The sequence below is a fragment of the Mustela erminea genome, chromosome 17 (genome assembly GCF_009829155.1).
Source record: "Mustela erminea isolate mMusErm1 chromosome 17, mMusErm1.Pri, whole genome shotgun sequence".
NCBI lineage: Eukaryota > Metazoa > Chordata > Mammalia > Carnivora > Mustelidae > Mustela > Mustela erminea.
The window spans coordinates 32151075-32167634 of NC_045630.1; the positions used below are offsets into that span (position 1 = coordinate 32151075).

General features: G+C 61.5%; 1 protein-coding gene and 1 long non-coding RNA gene across 2 annotated transcripts in view; both read left to right on the forward strand.

Annotated features, from left to right (window-relative positions):
• The window catches only part of LOC116575916 (sushi domain-containing protein 4-like), a 65089-nt gene extending 62577 nt beyond the window's left edge, over window positions 1-2512 (forward strand). Inside the window, exons 5-7 of the mRNA XM_032317547.1 lie at window positions 211-402; window positions 1425-1569; window positions 2044-2512. Coding sequence (XP_032173438.1) covers window positions 211-402; window positions 1425-1569; window positions 2044-2512 — 806 coding nt within the window. The remainder of the gene's footprint in view (window positions 1-210; window positions 403-1424; window positions 1570-2043) is intronic.
• Window positions 2513-2921: 409 nt separating this feature from the next.
• On the forward strand, window positions 2922-15871 carry LOC116576374. Its single transcript, XR_004280128.1, has 3 exons — window positions 2922-3372; window positions 6263-6351; window positions 15855-15871. It is a non-coding gene; the product is annotated as an uncharacterized LOC116576374 (long non-coding RNA).
• Window positions 15872-16560: the final 689 nt, after the last annotated feature.

Sequence of the window (16560 nt, forward strand, 5' to 3'; positions counted from 1 at the left end):
TGCTCTCCGCTGTGGGAGATGACGCTCTGCTTTACCAGGGGCTGCTGGCGCCGGCCGCCTGTGCTCAGTGTGTTTAGCAGGTTCCCGGTGACCCCACGGGGGAGAGGTCTGGTGGTGCACTTCCAGACGCCCCTTCCTGCTGGATGTGCGTCCTGACCGGCCAGCGGGCGGGCCATGGTGCTGACGCTGCTCTTCTCCCTGTCACCCCAGTGTGCCCGCTGCCTCCAACAGTGACTCATGGTGATTTCGTCTGCCACCCGCGGCCCTGTGAGCGCTACAGCCACGGGACTGTGGTGGAGTTCTCTTGCGACGCCGGCTACAGCCTCACCAGCGACTACAAGTACATCACTTGCCAGTACGGGCAGTGGTTCCCCTCCTACCAGGTCTACTGCATCCAGTCAGGTAAGCACGGACCACCTGGCCCATGCCGCGCTCGGTGGCTTCCGGCCATGTGCTCCCTCCAGTGCCAGGGTCAGGGACACGGCGCAGAGACTCCTCTCCGTGTGTGCCCGTCCCTGGGGAGGAGGGTCAGCAGCTTCTGTCTGCCCCCAGCCTGTCCCTCCCGGGGGCAGGCACCTCAGCCGTTCTCTCCTGTATAACCCAAACCCAGCCGTCCTCTCCTGTGTGAGGACGTGTGTCACAACCCAGAGGATGGCATCTCAGGGAACACCTGGTCTCTCAGATGAACGCCCAGGACCCTTGCAAACATTGGTGCTTCTTGGCGCATAGTGAATCCCTGGCCTCAGGAGTCCAGGGTAGTGAGTGGGAGACAGAGACCAGGCACTCAGCCTCCCACCGTGTCCCGCACGCCCACCCCTGCCCACTCGCCCCAGCGTTTCCTGCCACAGCAGTAGTGATGGCCATTGTCTGTGGGGGCAGCGCCTCATGACACGGGGCCCTTGGAGGCCCTTGGATGGCAGTGGGAGTCCGAGCATGATGTGTTCGGAGGTGGCGGCAGCAAGGGAGGATGGTAAGGGGCAGATAGGGCAGCCTGGGCTGCGGGGGTGGGAAGTGCCTTGGAAGGTAGTCAGCTGCCCCTTTTGCAGGTGTGCTGATGGCCAGAGGCGGTGGAGGGCGAGGGCCATGGCGCGCTCACCCTGCATCCCTCTGTCCCTTTCTTCAACCTATCTGGGGTGCATTGCAAGCTCACGTCCCCGGGGAGACGGACTCACCCTCCCCCGCCAGAGAGGCAGGAGTGTTTCCGGCTGGGCGCCCACTCTCAGCCCCATGGGGAACACGCCCCTGAGGGTCCGTGAGCACCAGCAGAGGCCACAGTGCCAAAGGAGCGTGGGCCATGGATTCTGGATGTGGGGAGCCCCCAGACGCATGTGATAAGCATGTTGTTTCCCAGATCATCGAGCACGGGGACACATGGCCACCCCAGTCCCGAGGGCTCACACGCCACTCTGTTCTTTCTCTGGCAGAGCAAACATGGCCCAGCGCCCATGAGACCCTCCTGACTACGTGGAAGATCGTGGCATTCACGGCAACCAGCGTGCTGCTGGTGCTGCTGCTCGTCATCCTGGCCAGGATGTTCCAGACCAAATTCAAGGCCCACTTCCCCACTAGGTGAGGGCTGGGCTCTGGCGCCTTGGGGCGGGGGAGGCGGGGGTGGTGGTGGTGAGAGCAGAGGGTCCCAGATCAAGCCAGGCAGATGGGGGAGAGCTGGGAGCAGGTGTCTGGGGCCACGTGGGCTGGATGGGACTCGCCTCCCTCTCTCCCACCTCCCTGTGAACCTGTGGGGTATGGTGAAGGGGTGCACAGAGTCAGGACTGCCATCATGCAGGGCCCCCCGCGACCCCATTCCCATCCCTGCAATGTACATGGGGACCACAGGACGGATAAAGTCATGGACCTAATTAGGAGATGCTGTGAAGATGCATGACACAGTAGAGATGCAAGAACAGCCTGTCTGGAAGTCTCTGGAGGGCGACCTGGTTCTGGGTGAGGCATGGGGGAGGGGCAGGACCTGCTAGTCCTTGCCCCACCCATGCACGGAGATGCTTGGGGCTCATGCCTCTGTTGTCCCCATGGCCATCACAGAAGAGCAGTTCGCCAGGAAGCAAGTACACCAGCTCCTCCGCGACAACAGGGCCGTCACCATAGCTGCTTGCCGGCCTCGTTCCTGGGAGAAGACGTTGCCGGGAGAGCCAGCAATGAGTGTGTGGCCATCCGGAGGCGGATGGCAGTGCCCTGGCCACCCTCCCTGACACCAGCTGCCTCCAGCCACCTCCCTCCAACGGAGTCCAGAGCGTCTTGGGGCTCCTGTGCCCTTGCTGGCCTCCCCTCGGGGAATTCTCACTTCCAGAAAACATGTGTCTTCGCACACGGGACACTGTCACCCCCAGAGCTGTGCGTGCCACCCATCAAAGGGGGCGCTGGTAGTGGAGAAGGAGTCTCTGATGAATCACCTCCCTCCCTTGCCTCCAGGGGAGTCCGGGACAGTCACTCCTGCTCTTCGTCCCCAAGAGGGGCTTCAGGGCACCCGTTCCACAAGGGGTCTGTAAAGTGACCCCAGACTCTTCCGCGTGAGCATCTCTGTCTTAGAGAACTCCCTGGTTTGGGAAAAACCGTGCTCCGCTGTCCGGGTAGAAGAGCACGTTCCTCGGAGCAAGCCCAGGACAGACTCCTCCTTGGGCGCACGGATGTGGGCCCTGGAGAGCTGCTCAACCAGCGCATGGAGGGGCTTTTCACAGAGCTGCTAGAAACAATCCTAAAATTTCTATGGAACACAAAGACATTTTGTGTTTCTATGGAACACAAAATTTCTATGGACACAAAGAGGCGGGACCACAGCACCAGCCCGTCCTCCCTACGCTGCTGGAAGTGCGGGAGTGTCCACACCCGCTGGGGGCATCAGAGGGCCGCGGCCGGAAGTGCCTTAAGTATCCCGGGCGGCCTGCAGCATGGGATGGGCGCAGCCGGAAGTGCGGGCAGTACGCCGGAAGTGCCGGAATGACGCCGGCAGCGTCCGCAGGCGTTCACAGGGAGCGTGGCAAGCTGCGGAGCAGGATGTCCCTGAGGCGCCCGGCCGGCCTGCGCCCAGCCGCCTGCTCCCCCAGGCCGGCTGCCAAGGCGCTGAGAGAGCTCGGCTAAGAACACCCCACGCCTTACAGCTCAGCCCGTTGAATCACCCCGTGACTCTTTTTCGAGCCCCGCGTTGGTGGGTGCCACGGGCGGCTGCGCACTTCGCCTCCATTGGCGTGGCTTAGGCGGCAGAGCTGGGCTTAGATCCTGCGGCCTGCGGGACGGACTTGCTCCAGAGTCTCCAGAGCCCACGCCCCCGAGGCCGCGAGAGACGGGAAATGCGTGCGCCCGGTATGCTGACGGCTCTGCGCGGTGCTCCCTGATTCTGAGGAACTGCCGTCCAAGGTGGGTGTGCGGCGGACCTTCCACTGCTCTCACTGGTATCCAGCGGCATCTCCAGCCCCCATTCAGCCAGGTATCCCGTGGGGTGCGACAGCTGCGTGGGCAACAGGGGTCAAGGACACCCCCTCTCCACCACTGGGGGAGGTGAGGGAGGGCAGCCCCTCGGGGATGGGGCTCGGGGTGGGCTGCGTCCAAGCTGGTCCTTTCTCTCTGGGACGCTTCGGGGATTCTCGGGGACTGTGGCAGCACCCTGGCATGGGTGGGTGGTCCTTCCTTCCCAGGTGCCCCTCAGCCCTGGGTTCTTGCTGAGCACTCTGCAGACTCTGATGGGATCCACCGCCACCCATCCCAGAGCTGGCCTCTGTCCAGCAGACGTTCCTGCTTACCCTTTGGTGGTCCCGGGAGACTTGTGTGCTGTCAGTGGGGTGCACGTGCTGCAGCCCACGTGGTCAAGGCCCGCTCAGTCCATGTCGGTCTGGAAGGCTGCCTTGGGCTTATGACCAGGGAGGAAACCTCTTTCCCTGGGGGGAGGAGAGGGAAGGCACCACAGAGCTCCGGACAGCCCCATGGGACCTCGTCTCACCATCCCAAGTCTCCCTGGGCAGACCTCCGGAGTGTGTGACTTTGGGGTCAACCCTGTGTAGAGCCTCCTGAGATGAGCCAAGGCATCTCTGTAGTGTGTGGATACTGAGCACCCTGTTCTCAGCCTGTGATGGGATGCAGCATCCCAGCATGGATCCCAGGGAGTCCCCCTCCACAAAGGCACACGCTGTTCCTCCTGCCCGACCGAGGACAGATCTCATCCCCTCCTGTAGCACTTGACTGCCCTGCGGTCTTTTTGGATGTGAAGAATGTGCCAGAAGTGACACTGTGTTGTTCAGGGCTGACCCCTGAGGGTCCATCCCATGCTCCCACTTCCCTGCAATCCTGCCCCCATGCTGCTGAGGGAGGGGCCACCTGCAAAGAGAGCCCTCGGGGAGGACAGACAGCAGGCGGTGACTGCTGGATGTCTGCCCAGCATGTAGGAGAGCTCCCGATCCCCGCCGGCCAGCAGAGGGCCGCTGTGCATGTGTCCCCGCCCCGTCAACCCACACTCACGGGAGATGACCTGAGCTTGTGGTTCCTAGCCCCCAGATGCTGGAGCCGCATTGGGCGACTGGAACTGGGAGCCACAGCAGGTTTTACAGGGAAGGTGTGCTGCCATTGACATGGGTTTGTGATAAGTCTCTGTACGTGACCTGGCAGGTAGACTGTGTGTCCTGAGGTGAGAGGCAGGGGAAGGGGTGCTGTGAGGGGAGACTGAAGGGGTCGTTGGGGAGCCCCCCTCTGCTGGGGACACGGGCATCACCTAGATCCCGGTCTTCCACTCCCAGGCTGCAGTCTACTGGGGGGTGAGCGGTATTTCCCAGCCTCACCCCAGGCCTGCTGTCCCGCCTCTCTCCACACATTTCTGCGCCCGTTGCTGGTGTAGGGTTCAGGCAATGCCCTGCACCCCATTCTCCCGTGGTGGAAGTCCAGGTCACCCAGACGGTGGAGACAGAGCCCTGTGGGCACAGGTGGAGGCCAGCATGCTGCCTGGGGTCCCTGCAGCCACAGCCTAGGGATCCCAGGAAACCCGGGCGGACATTTGCTGGCTGCAGCGGGCCAGCAGTCCCACTCACCTTCAGCGGGGCCGTTAACCCCCTCTTGTGGAGGGAGGGGCATCAGACACTTGGGGACCAGCTATGAAACCATCCCGGAGGCACTGAGTTTTTCCACCCCTGGCTTGGCTTCTGTTTCTGCCGTGAAAACGCTGTGTCCCAGACGGGACTTCCCCTCCCTGAATGCTGGGCCCTGTGGTGGGAGAGTGGCCGTGCTGTGGTTGCCTCGGGTGGCAGTGATGGTACCACAGGCTCTGGAATGGGGTTTGCTTGTTAGTGCAGCAGAGGCGGGTGGGGCCCCCTGGCCGGAGGCCCAGGACGCAGGGCCGGATGCAGGGCCGGCCGAGACGGAGGGAGCTAGCTGTAAGGTAGAAGGAGGATGGAAGGTGGAATGAGGAGGGCTTGGTGGCCAAAAGGCTGCGGGGCTGGGAGGGAGCCGTCCGGGGAACCCTGGGAGCCCCTGCATTGGGTTGGGTCCCACCTCGTGGCCAGCCGGCCATCAGGCAGGGCTGAGTAAAGGAGTCCCAGAGAAGCCAGAGGAATCTGCTTAGAGGGCAGCTGGTTGAGGGGGTCCTCCAGGCGGCCTGGCTTGGGTGATCCCCCAGCAGAGTGCGCTGGAGTCCCGAGGGCTCAGCTCTGAGCTGGTTCAGCGCCCTGTGCTTAGGAACTCACTCATTCATCGTTCCTTCAGCCAGCTACCATGTTGTGAGGACCTGCTCTCTGCTGGGCACGTTCCTCTGCATGGGGCACAGAGGCATGGACAAGACAGATTGTAGCCAGCCCTGAGGAGTTGGAATTCCAGTAAACAGGTGACCCTGGCCACCTGCCCACACCCTGTGTCCGCAGGGGAGGTGGTCTCTCCAATCTTCTCTGCCAGGACGTCTGCCGGCACCTTCCTGGCACCACTCGCCGGCTTACCTGGTGGCTGCGTGCCACGTTTGGCTTGCGGCTTGAACCTCTGTCCCCACTCCCACGTGCTCCTCTCTGTGTCAGCCTTTCTCATCCGTCCTGTGTGGACATGGACCCTCATGTGAGGATGGAGGTGTTCTCAGAGGAAATCCTCCATGTGAGGGATGGGGAGGTCCTGGCCCTTGGAAGCTGCTGCTTCTGACACTGGGGCCCCTGGTGTCCTAGCGCAGGTGTGACCTTCACAGCCCCAGCAGTGATGGTTCTATCTGCTGCCCCAAATCCAGTTCCAAAAATAACATCTGTTAGACTCTCACGGACTCCGTCTCTAACTTCTGTCCCCACAGCTCCTTCACGCTCACATTGACAGCATCTCCGTTCCCCAGGGTGGTTGGAAAAATGAGTCAGAGTCCACCACGTCTCCTTCTCAGGGCTGGTAAGTGCTGCAAAGCAGACATCCTGTTTTCCTTTTTGTTGTTGAAGAATGTGTGCCAAATTTCCACAACAGGGGATTCTTGTTATTAGTGAGGAGCTTTTATTAGGAGGGCTTTTTCCTCACTAGCAGAGTGGGAACCCGTAAGAGTGTTTCTGGGGTTGGGTGAAGGCTGGTCAGACGGAGGTCAGGAGGCCTAGTGGACACTTGTCGTGGGAGGTTGTTGCTGGCCGAGCAGCACGAGGGGTTTGCCTTCCACCCGTCTCAGAGCCATGCTGAGGGGCACAGGCATCTTGGAGCCAAGAACACTGAGCCTCGGACCCGTGGCCGGCTTGGTCACCCTCCCTACACCGCGTCCTCTGCTTCGGGACGTCCAGGTGGGAGGGTGACATCTTCTGGCCTGTCGTAGATCCTTCCTCACACGCTTCCCGCCAGCCCTTCCCAGCCTCCGGCTAACAGCCCCAGCCAGGTGGCCCTTTCCTGAACCCCCCGAGGGCATCTTTCCTCCGGGAGGCCCGTAGAGCAGCACTGGTGGATGTTTTTAGGGGTCATGTTCTTACGTCACGCCCGAGTTAAATCTGTGCTGATTCAGTTAGAACTCGCAAGCTGAGGGACTTCTTCACGTTCCATGACTGGGTCCTGGGTGAGCGGCTTCTCTCTGGACACAGGTGTCCTCACTGCCGGGCTGCGAGCGAACGGCCGGGCCCTCCCTGCTCAGCCTGTGTGCCGAGCGGTCTTGCGGCAGGATGGCAGAACTGGAAGCCCATGGCCCTGCACACACGGGAAACTGAGGGCCGGGCGGCGGGGGTGGCACACTGCTCGGAGCCACACAGATAGGCTTCTGTCTGGGGTTTCGGGCAGGGGGGGGATCAGCCCAAGGCCCGAGGGGCTTTAGAAGCTGCACCTGAGGAGCTGTCCGGGGCTTGGGCCAGATGGGGTCCCGGCCTCCAGAAGATGCCACGTCCTGCTGCCCCCAAGCTGGGAATGTGTGACGTCCCCTTGCAGGAGGGGCTTCGCCGATGTGACTGATTCAAGGTTCTCACTGGGGGTGGGGTGATCCTGGATTGTTGGGCCACACACCAGCTCCGTGCGAGGAGCCTCCTACGTGGGGGCAGGTGGGTCTGCATCAGATGAGGTGAGACAAGGGAAGCAGAGGCATGTGTGTGCACACGTGTATATGTTGCTGTGTGTGGGCTTGTGTGTGGAAGAGACAGACCGGGAGCGAGGGAAGCAGGTGGAGGATCGCCGCCACTGCTAGAGGTGGAGGAGGGCCCCGGGGGCAAGGGCACAGTTGTGTGTGGACTCCTCGGAGACAAGGGAACACACTTGCCTGGGGAGCACGGCCCCGAATTTAGACCTCGTGATTCCAGAGCTGCAAGAGAGCGTGTGGTGACTTTTCCCGGTGGCCGCGGGAAACCCGTTAGAGGCATGACAGCCTGCCTCTAGTTCAAGAGGGAGATGGGCTGTGAGCAGTGCGTCTCGGTGCTGACCGTGACCTCAGGGTGACGGGGATGGCAGTGGCCTGGAAGCCACCATCCACTCTGAGTGTTCAGAAATAGCTTTCCACCGTGCGGTCCCAGTTTCAGTCTCCTGGAATGAAGAACAGACAACAGACTTAAACTGATGCCTGCCTTCCTTCGCTGGCGGACCATCACGGGCTGGCCTCATGGGGTTCTCCACCGCGTGGACAGTTTCCATGAGCCCGGGGGAATGGTTCTTGGGGGATGCCCACTCCTGGACCCCCGCAGAGCCCTTCTGTGCTGGTCACCCACTTGCCTCCAGCGCTGGAGGCTCGCCCCAGCCCGTACATGTCCTACACTCCAGGGTGCCTGGTGGAGGTGGGGGTGCATCAGCCGTGCTCAGGGAGGGGTTGCCCCATGGTTTGACCAAGGGGTGTGACTGGCCACCAAGGACCTACTTCCTTGAGAAGGGAGGGTCCTCCACTGGGGCAAAGACTGTCAGTGATCTTCTCTGCTCATCCAGGTGCTGAGGTACTGCATCTCAGATAGCAGCATGGAAGGATCTAGGGCGGTCGCGCACCCACCGCGTGAGCTCCTGCGGGGGCCTAATGGCACGTGTTTCTGCAGTTCAGGACTCGGGACCGTGCACCTGCTGCAGGCCATGCCTGGGGCTTGACAAAGCCACCGGCCTCAGGGAACTCCTTGTCTTGAGAAAAAAGCTGATCTTTGCACGCTTGGGGCTGCAGGCCCAGCTAAGACGGGTGTGGAGGATCACAGGCAAGGGAGCATCGCTATGGATGCGGGAAGGGAGCATCGCCATGGACGCCGGGGTCTCTCAGAGGAGCTGTGTCTCCCACTCGTACAGGAGAACCAGGGAGGGGCTGGACACTGTGACATTCCAGTGGCTTTGGGGCCATGAGCTGGGGCGCTCCTTTGGGCCTTTCTTGCTGTGTGGACTAAAAATCCCTGGGGACGAGAACTCTGTCTTTTGCTCTTTCTTGCCCCTTGGTCCTGAGGGGATGACCAGCAGGCCAGCAGGACCAGCACCAAGAACGTAGTCTCCCTCTCCGTCCGGCTTCCCCAGGGCTGGGCCCAGGTCCTCATGTCCAGGGAAGGAGCTTGCCCTGGCCTAGGGCTCCCCGGTCGGTCCTGGGGATGGCGTGCATGGTGCTGGGGGAGAGGCCTGGCAGCATCTGATTCCTTCCTCCCTCCCTCCATGCTCGAGGGCTGCATCCCGACCACAAGCCTGGGAAGCTGTTCAGATGGTTTGGATGTGGAGACCGAGGCTTCCTTGGAAGGAAGGGCCGCATGCTCGACCCAGTGAGGCCATGTTCTCTCTGACCTCTGCGCCATCTCGCCCGGACCTGAGCATGCTCCCAGGATCCAGGAGGTGTCCATGGCCCCGTCACTCTGTCTGTTTCTTGATGAGCTCCTGCTTTGAGGGCTGCAGAAGGATCCGGCCAAGAAGAGGACATCCCCGTCAGAAGGACTGCTGCTCCCGGTCTCCCGCCTCCTGGGCCTTCCTGGTTGTCTGTCCTTTCTGCTGCCGGAGGAGCTCAGAGCCAGCAAGTCTTCAGCTGCTGGGGCGCTGGCTCAGGTCCCAAGAAGGTGGTGTCTCTATGAAGCGCGGGACTGTTCTGGCCCCTGTCGCATGCAGGGCAAATTCTAGGTCCCTTGTCCTGGCGCTGAAGATGCCTTTCTTCCAGGGCTGGGCTCTTCTGGATATCCCTCATCCCTGCGTCCTGGGTGCCGCATGGAGGGCTGGTCAGGCGCTCTAGTGCTGTGCAGTTTGGAACCAACCTCGTGTGCGCTGCTTGGAACAGCCGACCTGTTCTCGGCCAGAGCCAACCCCTTCTCCTCCAGGTAGGGCCAGCCCGTCTCAGCACCGCGTCGCACAGCGCTTTGCTCGAACCAAGTGAGAACACGTCGCGTTCCAGTGGTTTGCCTTGCGGCCCATTCCTCACTGGTCAGACCCTTCTCTGAGGATGGGGAGCATGTCACGTCAGATTCTCGCATGCTCCGTCCTGGCACAGGAACGCTCACGGTATCCCTGGGAAGAATGGCTAGCACTCGGCGCCTGCTGGAGGGTTTGAGAGCACGTCTGTGAGGAGCTGCCCTGTCCCAGATAAGCTCAGGACCAGAAGGGGGGCCAGAGGTGCGGGGGATGGGGAGCCTTGGACATTGCTGGCGGTGGCCTGGTGAGGAGCTCCCGACTTAGCAGAGCCTTGGACATTGCTGGTGGTGGCCTGGTGAGGAGCTCCCGACTTAGCAGAGTCACAAGGACTTGTGAGTCCCTGGCTCTGGTCCACACCAGACTTTGAGACCACCCCACCCAAGAGGAAAGCTTTTCTCAGTTGGTCAAGTCCCTGCTGACAGAGTCCACAGCGTGCAGAGGATCAAAATCTGGTGGAGAATGTGAGCACCAAGAGTGGTACACGTCATGACAGAGGGGAGTGCAGGCCCCTGTGGGCACAGGCAACGGAGCTGAGGACTGTCATTTGACATAGAGAGGGTGAGAATCTTCAGGGTGACTCCTGAGTAATCAGGGAGGGCTTCCTGGTGGAGGTGACCCTAGCACAGTCTCAAGGACTTCATCATCAGTGGCAGTCGTGCAAAGGGAAGAGTGGGTCGTGCACAGTACTGACAGAGGCCGCTGGCATGAAGTCCCCGTCCCGTGTGGTGCAGCATGGTGTGTGGAGAACTCGCACATTGTGCTGCAGCTGGAGCCCGACATGCTTGCTGGAGGGCGGAACCGAGGGTTTGCTGAAGCACCAGAGGAGCATGTTGGGCAGGAGTCAGGGAACATTTAGGGAAACATCCACCTACAGGAATCTCGGGGCCTGGTGAGAGCTGACGCCCCTCCCGTGCTCCTCACTGAGCAAACAGGTGGGACCCACCCGGACCCTGAAGGACAGGCCTCATGTGAGGCTCCCTTCTGTCTTCGGGCCGTCCTGAGATCCTGGCGCGCAGAAGGGCAGGTTGGAAAAGGCAGGAAACAGGTCAGGCCAGGGAGGCTAGCCCTGTGATGCCTGGGTCCAGCCAGCAAGGTTGCCTTGGGATGTCTACCCTCCAGACTGCTAGAGAGCAGCGTTTGTGGTCCTGGTCCTTGGGCAGGGTCCTGCTTGGTGCCCCACGTCCACCTGCTGTTCCCTTGGGCTCCGAGTCTCATGGACACCAGCGTGCACCTGCTCCATCCCCCAGCCAGGCAGCCAGAGCCGACTCAGGGTCTGCTCCGCAGCAGGTGTCAGGCCAAGAGGGAGCGTGAGCGCCTGTGCTCCTGCATGGGGATCTGGGCATGGGCGTCTGGGTGGGTCATGAAGGAAATCGTTCTCGGACATGCCCAGTGAGGCGCTGGGAGCCCTGTGCCCACTTCATGCTGTCTTGGACGTCAGCATTCATCGGCAGTGTAACTGTCGCCCTAGGTGGAGCTCCTTTGTGCAGTACACAACTGGAACAACCACACAGGGTGGCCCCGATGAGGTGCTTGGCCTTGGCAAACTGTCTGACCTCTCGAAGCCTCTCTCTCTTTTGTGAGATGGGAGTAGTGAGAACACGCCCTCAGAGTGCTATCGTGACTCCTGTGGGCTCTGGAATAAGCCACTAGTAAGCAGGCGTGGTATCATCGTGGCCGTCCTTGTCCTGTTCAGAAAGGTGGTCCAGGCTTGCCTGGCCTGAAGTCACACAGCAGCAAAGGGCAGAGTCGCATGGGCTCAGACCTCCAGAGTCTGAGGGACTTCGTGCTTCTTCCCCTCAGTTTCTAGGCAGAGGACAGGTGAGGGGGAAAGGGCCACCCTGGAGCTTCGCGGGGAGGGGTTGGCACCGCCGTGGATTGGACCGCAATCACAGGAAAGGAAAATGAAGTGACAATCCCCAAGCGTGGTCTCTGTTTTTCGGATTCAGCTTTGTCTGTCAACAGCCATCATCGTCATCACAGGCCGGGGGGCCTGGGTCTTTAGGATCCTCTATCACCACGACAGAAATCTCAGCCCTGGCAGAGACACTCCTCCAAATCACACTGCACACTCCCACCCCCATCTTCGGCGTGTGCCTATTATTTGAAGAGTTGATTGGGAGGCTTTGCAGCCCCGTGAAGAGATGTTTTGTCCCGCATCCAATTAAGGGTTCACTCAGCTGGCTGGAACAGCAGGAACAGCCACGGGGCAGCCAACCCCGTGACGGGCAGATGGCTCACGTCACATCGCGGCTTCACGAAGCACCTGCGGTCACCGTGCAGCTGGTGCCACTGTCCAGGGCGATCCAGGGCCCTGTCTGTGTACCGCCTGCATGGCCTGCCCACCCCTGGGCCTTTGCTAACCATCTGCCGGCTCCAGTGCTCCACCCAGCACCCCTGCGTGCATCCCAAGCCCGCTGCAAGCGGGAGCCCCAGGTTCTGAAGTCCTGGCCCCTCCACCTAGTAGGCTGTTCTCCACCAGGGCAGCGGTGTCTCCCAACCTGGGCCAGAGTGAGCCAGGGTCGTTCCGCATGACAGGGAGCCAAGCCGGGGCAAATGCAGTAGAAGGACACCACTCAAATCCTACAGAGCCCAGGACAGCCTCTCAGCAGGGAGTGTCAGCAGTGTGGTGGCTGGGAAACACGTGCTGTGTGGCGGGGTGGACACAGAGTGCATGAGGGGCAGACCCCGCAGACCAGAATGAGTGAGCTGGGGAGACCCTTCCGACTAGAGCTTATGAGCTGGGGAGACCCCATAGACAAGAGTGCAGAGCTGGGGAGACTCTCCCAGACTAGAGCACAAGAGCTGGGGAGACCCCACAGACGAGAATTCGTTAGCAGGAGACCCCCACAGACCAGGGTTTGTGAGCAGGGGACCCCACGGTCCAGAGCGCCCAAGCCAGGGAGGTGCCGCAGACCAGGGTGCGTGAGGGGGAGACCCTACAGACCAGAGCGCATGAGCCAGGGAAACTCCGCAGACCAGAGTGCAGAGTCGGGGAGACCTTGCGGACCTGAGCTTACGAGCAGGAAACCCCACAGACTAGAGCACGTCAGCGGCGGACCCCCGCAGACCAGGGCACATGAGCAGAGGACTCTGCAGATCAGTACGGGTGAGCCAGGGACCCTACAGACCAGAGACCGGGAGCCCAGGATACCCCGCACACCAGAGTGCATGAGCGGGAGACCTCACAGACAAGAGCACGAGAGCGGGTGACCCTGCAGACCACAGTGCATGAGAAGGGGAATCCCTCAGACCAGAGCGTGTGAGCCCGGAGACCCCGGAGACCAGAGCGCGTGAGCTGGGGACCCCGCAGACGGGCTGTTACAGCAGGTGCCTTCCAAGCACACGCTGTGTCCCACGTGGGCCCTCCCTGCTGTCCATGGGTCCATTCTTCTACACCCTTAAGTCCACAGAAAACCAGGGGGCAAAGGGTTGTTTTTACCAACTCCCCGCCCCCCATTTCACGGGGAGGCTGGGACTCCGCCCCTCAGCACCCACGAGACTCTAACAAGCTGCCCGCTGCCCCTTAAGTGTCCCTGGGGGATCTGGAATCAGTGTCCCGGGGGGGCCGGACGTCCATGCGCGAGGCGAGGCCACAGCAGCCACTCAGGCCAGGCTCTGAGGCAGGGTCTGTCTGGCCCTGCACAGCCGCTGTGGCCCCAGTGTCTGTGGTTATGGCTGCGTCCCTCCATCTGTCTCTGTGTCCATGTGTCCTGTCCTCTGTGTGTGTGTCTGGTAAGGATGCTTGTGTCTGGGTTGTGGGATGATCCAGGACTGTCTCATGTTGAGATCCTTTGTTTATTTACATCAGGCAAGACCCGTTAAAGGTATCCGCCACAGGTTGCAGAGTCGCGAACGCAGACGTGCCTCTCTAGCGGCCACTGTTCAGCCCCCTCTGGACCGCAATGTCTGACGCAGTGAGCGCGGTCCTAAGAGTAAAAGCGCCACCACTCACGGGGGACGAGAGATCTTAGAGGAGGCACTTGTGCGTGTGAGAGGGGCTGGATGAACCATGGGAGACTCTGCGGGCTTGGCTGGCCGCGGCCCGTGGGAGTGCCCTGCACTCCAGGCACTGGGGGCTATAGGCTGTCCGTGGCTGGGGGCTAAGTGTGCAAGGTTACAGGCCCGGCACGAGGGGAGCTGACCTTCCCACCCCTTCGGCAGGGCGCAGCCTTGGGACTGGCTCAGCGGGCGGGTAGAGTGCACCTGACATTCAGTTAGGGCCGGGGTGAGTCTGGCAAGAGCATGTTCACATACAGTGCTGGTCACCACAGCACATGGCAGAGAGAGAGGAGGAGGAGGACCCGGCTGCCCGAGGCAGGGTCCTGAAGGCACATGCCCCGCAGAAGGGATCTACAGGCTGAGGGACATGGAGGCTATGGGGAGCCATATGTTCAGGGGGAGAGACCGCCTGGGAGGAGGCAGGGTGGGGGCAGGGAAGGGCTCAGAAAGGGGAGGAGGAGGAGCAGGTAGGCGGAAGTGGTACCTGGGGCGCTGGGAGCAGAAAGCATGGCAGGAGTGAGCTGAGCGCATGGCCGGGGCTGGGTACGCAGGTGGGGGCGCGAGGTCTGGTCAGCGGGCAGGTTGGTGGGTTTGCGGATAGTCTCCGGCTGTGCTCGCCATCGGGCGTGGCCCAAGAAGGGACCTTCATGGATGGAACGTGATTTAGGGGGTGTCTGCTCCCTTGGGGAGTGGCAGGGTCCAGGATACCCTGGGCTCTCCACTCTCCAGCAGGTGCAGGCATGAACACAGAGCAGAGGGAACTGGGCGGCCAGAGGGATGGTGTGCGCAGCGCCCCACGGGAACAGAAAAGAGGAGCCTGACTCGCAGGGGGCAGAGCTGGGCATCGAACCCAGGGAGACCTGAACCCAAAGCGCGCGTCTGCACCCCACACTGCGCCGCCTCCTGGTCATGGAAGGCTGCAGGTGGGAGAGTGGGTCGGCGGGGCCGGCCACCTGTGCGGATGCGCAGTTCCGCTGGACGTGGGGTGTCGGTGCCCTGACGGGCCTGCACCCTTCAGACCCACAGAAGCATAAATGAGCTCGGCTCGCTTTGACGCTGGTCTCGGCTCCCAAAGACCCGTCAGCTCAGGGGAAACTGAGGCAGCGTGACCCTTTGTCCTGCGTCACAAGGCCGGCTTCCCCAGAACATGCTCAGGCTGGCGGGGCAGGCAGCGGTCCCCACCTCCTTGGTCAAGCGCCAGAGACCCAAGGAGGCCAGGGCAAGGCCAACTTAGAGTCCACAGATGCTCTGAGGGCCCCAGGCAGGGTGTGCCCTCCCCGCCCCCCATCCTGTTACTTCCCCCCAGGGGGTGTTTCCCGGCCCATTATCACATGAGTGCTTGGCTGGGTCTCCCTTTGTCAGGGCAAACATCAGGCATGTGCTAATGGTCCCCTTAACCATGGCCAGTTGGGTCTTAATGTCTGTTCAATGACACCTGCTATGAAGGCTCCCATAATGGAGCTCTTAATGGCAGACGAGGGGGACGCTTAGCCCACAGCCACTGACAGCTCCCGGAGGGCAGCCTGCCCCTCCAGAGCGCCGAGGGGAGGGGCTCGGGGGAGACGCCTAGAGGCCCCCTTGTTCTGCTGGGCCCCTGAGAGTGGGGGACACAGAAGTGGCTCTGGGGGGATGTGGCCAACACCAGAGCCCATCCCGGTTTCCTGTACAGACCACTGACCCACGCTCAGAATGAACACCAAGCACTCAGTTTCCCGTGTGGGGTTGGGGGTAAGAAATACCAGGGACGGGGAGCCGGAGACAGGTCCCTCCGTGCCGGGTCCCTCCCAGCAGCAAGCAGGTCCCTCCCTGCCCTCCTGCCCCAGCCTCAACCTCCACACTCGGGTGCGGGGCAGAGACGGCTTGCGAGGGTGCGTGGGGACGTCACCGGCCGGCACATCCGTTCTCAGACGCTCTCTTTGTCCTCACGCCTCCCCGCTTGTGGTACCGAGGCGCGTCCAGGCAGCTGGTGCCTGCTTGCTCCTGGGGCACCTGTCCCCCTCGGGAGGAGGGCTCTCTAGGTGTGGGGATCATTGGTCACACACGAGTAACTGGAAGCCTTCCACGATGAACAGAATGTCCCCTGTGCTTGACAGGTGTGTGGTGGGACCAGAGGCCGAAGCGGTTAGCACAGCCGGCCTGCTGGGCACTCTCAGATGGGAGCACACCTGGGAGTTTGCCAGTGGCCAGGGAGATAAGACGCTCCATGAGGACGGGACGGTGTGTGGAACAAGGGGTCACAGGAGGGCACCCACATCCCATGGACGACAGGACAGGGAGCTCCCGACCGCCCTCTGAGGGGGCGCTCAGAACTGCGGCTGAACACCCAGCATCTTCCTCGAATACAATTAATTCTTCCCATCAGCAGGGAAGTTAAAACATTTTTATATTGAAGTTAACAAGAATATATCACAGTAAAAAAGCAAACATTGCATGGTTCTTTTTTTTTTTTAGGATTGAATTTTTGAAAGTGAGGTATGTTTTGTGTCTCCCCAGGCCTTGCTGAAATGTCCGTGGCAGTGTCGGCACTCGGGCCCGAAGGACGGGAGCGTCAAGGGGCTACTGATGGTGAGGGGTCACTCCGGGAGGTTCTCATCTGGGAGTGAGCTGGGAGCAGACCCCCACTGGAAATAAGCGAGGTGGACGGTTCGCGCAGGACTGAAGCGAGGGCTCCGGCTTGGATCCTCCTGGAACGGCCAATGTAGAGGCCCCGTGGAGGGCAGGACAGCTGGGAGGAGCAGAGGGGTCCGCCTGGAAAGACCTCTGAGGCTCAGAGCCTGTGGCACTGGCTGGGACTGCAGG